This window comes from Otolemur garnettii, unplaced genomic scaffold (genome assembly GCF_000181295.1).
Source record: "Otolemur garnettii isolate 467f Iridium unplaced genomic scaffold, OtoGar3 scaffold00075, whole genome shotgun sequence".
Taxonomy (NCBI): domain Eukaryota; kingdom Metazoa; phylum Chordata; class Mammalia; order Primates; family Galagidae; genus Otolemur; species Otolemur garnettii.
This window is the reverse complement of record NW_003852470.1, coordinates 627,726-631,383: the sequence shown is the minus strand read 5'-3', so window position 1 is coordinate 631,383 and position 3,658 is coordinate 627,726. Positions and strand designations below refer to the sequence as shown.

The window sequence follows — 3,658 nt, the reverse complement described above, 5'->3', positions numbered from 1 at the left end:
GGTTCCCCCCTTATCTGAAGGGGCTACATTCTAAGATCCCTGGTGGATACCTGAAACCCCAGTAGCACTAAACTCTACATAAACTACGGGTTTTCTATATATCCACACCTGTGATAAAATTTAGTTTACAAATTAGTACAGTAAGAGATTAATAATAACATAATAAAATCGAATAGCTGCAAAAATGTACTACAATAAAGTTATGTTAACATGGTTTTTCTCTCTCTCAAAGTGTCCTAATGTTTTTAGCCTGCAGCTGACCGTGGATAACTGAAACCACAGACAAGGGAGGGCGCCGTGCATGATGTAAATGCCCAGTAACGGGGACGGGGTGAGTTACGGATCATTACATTATGAAATTTTATGCAGCCTTTAATGTGCTGTAAAGACAGCTGGTGGCAAGATGGGCCAGTCCTGCCACCAAGGCCAAGAGAAAGGAGCCAATGCAAAACCACAAAACCCACATACTCACAGCCACACAAAGTGCACCTGTAACGGAGGGAGCAGTCTGCAGACCACACACACAGGGGCCCTGTGGGTGGAAGTCTGTCAGCTGCTCTTCCCTTCTCTGCTTTCGGCCCAGACACGCAGTGGGCCCCTGCTGTTAGGCAGAGTCGTCATTAAGCCACTTACCTTGCTTTCAATTTTCTTCAGGTCTGAGAGGCAATCAGAGCAGATGTCCGTGCATTTCAAGGTCAAAGAAAGGTGAGCTAACTCAAAAAGCAAAAGAATTCTGAAAACAAACAATAAACCAGCAATGGGTAGCAGAACAATACCCCAGCATGCAGAGTGAACATTCACTGTTCAACCAGAGCAGGGAATAAAAGATAGGAAGGGGCAAAACCGTGTTCCTGACTCAGAGCCTGACTCCTCCAACCAGCCACACTCGCCGTCACCAGTCAGGGTCTGCAGAAACCAACAGGCTGATGCTAAAGCTTTCAAAGCCCAAAGGACCAACAACGGCCTAAAGAACTTTGAGGACCAAGACTGGTGGGCCATGCCACCTCCTTCTAAGCAGATTGTTGGGCTGTTAGGTGGGGACCCCAGAGACACGCAGCATCCCTAGCCTCTCCCACCACATGCTGGTGGCGTCTCCAATGGTGACCACCAAAAGTGTCTCCAGACACCGCCAAAAGGCCCCTGGGGGTAGAGCCTGCATCTTTTCTGCCTTGTGTTAGGCAACAATCACAGTCTGCCTGGCCCCGTGGTAATGATCCACACAAGTGCTCCCATCCTCTCACTCCAGCCTAGATGATCTGGGCAGGGACGGGTCCTTCTGCTCCCTCCTCCCCTGCCCAGTCTCCATAGACCCTAGCCTCTGACCTCTGGCTCCTATGCCCGCCCCCTGCCCAGCTCCCGCAGGGGTCTGCTAGGCAGGCCCAGAACAGAGAATATGTAAAAGGACACATCACAGGTTCCCAGACCTTTTTGGTTTTAAATTAACAGAATGATTTTTATCTCACAGGGAATTCCAGATATAGGAATCCAGGAAAGTGTCAGTGGTCCCCAGAGTGTCAGGGAAGCTCTGAGGTTCTCAGAGTTCTGGGGCTCTGCCTTACTGCACGTGAGAGGCATCCCTCCAGCAAGCAGAGAACATACCTGCTCTTCCTGGCCCTGCGGCAGTGAAGTGCTGACTGTGTGTGAGCTACAAGGCAGCCAAACCTGCCCACATCAGAAAGTGCCTGACTGGCTCCACTAACCAGAGTGCAGTGGAGCTGAAGTCGGCACAGGCGTGGAGGTGCAGAAGCCAGCTGCACTCACAGGGCCGAGGGAGGGGCCCATAGACACAGGTGAAGGTCACAGCAGTGTCTAGCCAGGGTGCTAGCCCAAACTGTCCTAGAGTCAATAAAATACTTCTACACACCAAAAATTATTTAAAAAACTAAAAGTAAGCAAACTAGGACAATTTGTAAATACGGGAGCCGAAAGGTTCAGACCCTAAAATAGAAAATGTTTCTACAAGTCAATAGTAAAATCATTTATATACACCCTTTAAGAAATCAAATAGGGCTCGGCGCCTATAGCTCAACCGGCTAAGGCGCCAGCCACGTACACCTAAGGTGGTGGGTTCGAATCCCCAGCCCGGGCCCGCCAAACAACAATGACGGCTGCAACCAAAAAATAGCCGGGCGTTGTGGCGGGCGCCTGTGGTCCCAGCTACTTGGGAGGCGGAGGCAGGAGACTCGCTTGAGCCCAGGAGTTGGAGGTTGCTGTGAGCTGTAATGCCATGGCACTCTACCCAGGGGGACAGCTTGAGGCTCTGTCTCGAAAAAAAAACAAACAAAAAAAAAAAACAAAAAAAAGAAATCAAATAAAAGAACAGGCAATTGACAAAAAGAAAAAAATGCTAGTAAACATTTGGAAAAAATTCAACTTTATCAGCAAAGAAACAAACAAGAAAGCAATGACCACTGCCCATCTGACCAGCTCCACAAGCCCCAGGATCCTGCTCATAGAAACTTCCCCCAAGAGAGTATAGCAGACTATCAGAAGAAACTCCTTGCATGCTCCCAAGTGCTAACTGGGAGTGCCAGCCATGGAGAGGGATGCTGCAGGCCACAGTCAAGGCCATGGCTGAGCTCCGCCTCACTCCAGTTATTAGAACAACTAAAGAATCTAAAAACGTGAGCTTCCTTGGCTCGGAGCCCATAGCTCAGTGGTTAGGGTGCTGGCCATATACACCTGGGCTGGCGAGGTCAAGTCTGGCCCCAGCCTGCTAAACAACAATGACAACTACAACAACAACAACAAAATAGTTGGGCATGGGGTGGGCATCTGTAGTCCCAGCTACTTGGGAGGCTGAGGCAAGAAAATAGCTTATGCCCAAGAGTTTGAGATTGCTGTGAGCTGTGATGCCACTGCACTCTACCGAGGGTGACATAATGAGACTCTGTCTCAAATAAATAAACAAATAAATATAAAAATAAATTAAATAAAAATGTGAGCCTCCTCCAGAAAAACATGCACACACATATACACATCTGTGCCCACCCACATTCCTCCTAAAGGGCCCTGACTGACCCCCTAGCATCCTCCCTAGGCACCCAACACCCCCCCCCCAGGCCTCTAAGACCTATTGTCCAGGCTTCAAGGGTTCCAGTCCTCCCATGGTCCCCTCCCCTTGAGTGACTTGCATCCAACTGACACACCACTTCCATGTTAAGTAGATCCCACTGCCTTGAACAGACAACAGACAACAGTGGCCTCTAGGGCACTAGCTGATTCTCCTTGCTGACTTGAAAAAAGAGATGCAGGGATGTTTACACAGCAAGGAGCTGAGACCCTCAGTGGATGAGAAACAGAATCCTGCCAATACCCATGTGGGGTTGGGGAAGCTCCTCCCCAGGTCCAAACTCCACAGAAGACCCCAGCCCAGCAACACCCTGAGTGCAGCTATGCCTGGATTCTGTCCCACAGACACAGAGAGGCTACAAATGCCTGTTGTTTTAAGCTGCTAAATTTGGGGCAGGGCATGGTGGTCATGCCTATAATCCTAGCACTCTGGGAGGCTGAGGTGGATGGATTGCTTAAGCTCACGAGTTCGAAACCAGCCTGAGCCAGAGTGAGACCTTGTCTCTAAAAATAGCCAGGCATTGGCTCGGCGCCTGTGGCTCAAGCGGCTAAGGTGCCAGCCACGTACACCTAAGGTGGCGGGTTC

General features: G+C 49.8%; 1 protein-coding gene across 1 annotated transcript in view; it reads right to left on the bottom strand.

Moving 5' to 3' along the window:
* Positions 1–3,658, bottom strand: part of CFAP46 (cilia and flagella associated protein 46) — a 116,351-nt gene that overhangs the window by 101,785 nt on the left and 10,908 nt on the right. The window contains 2 exon segments of the mRNA XM_023515629.1: positions 634–733; positions 845–906. Of these exon segments, the coding sequence (XP_023371397.1) occupies positions 634–733; positions 845–906 (162 nt within the window).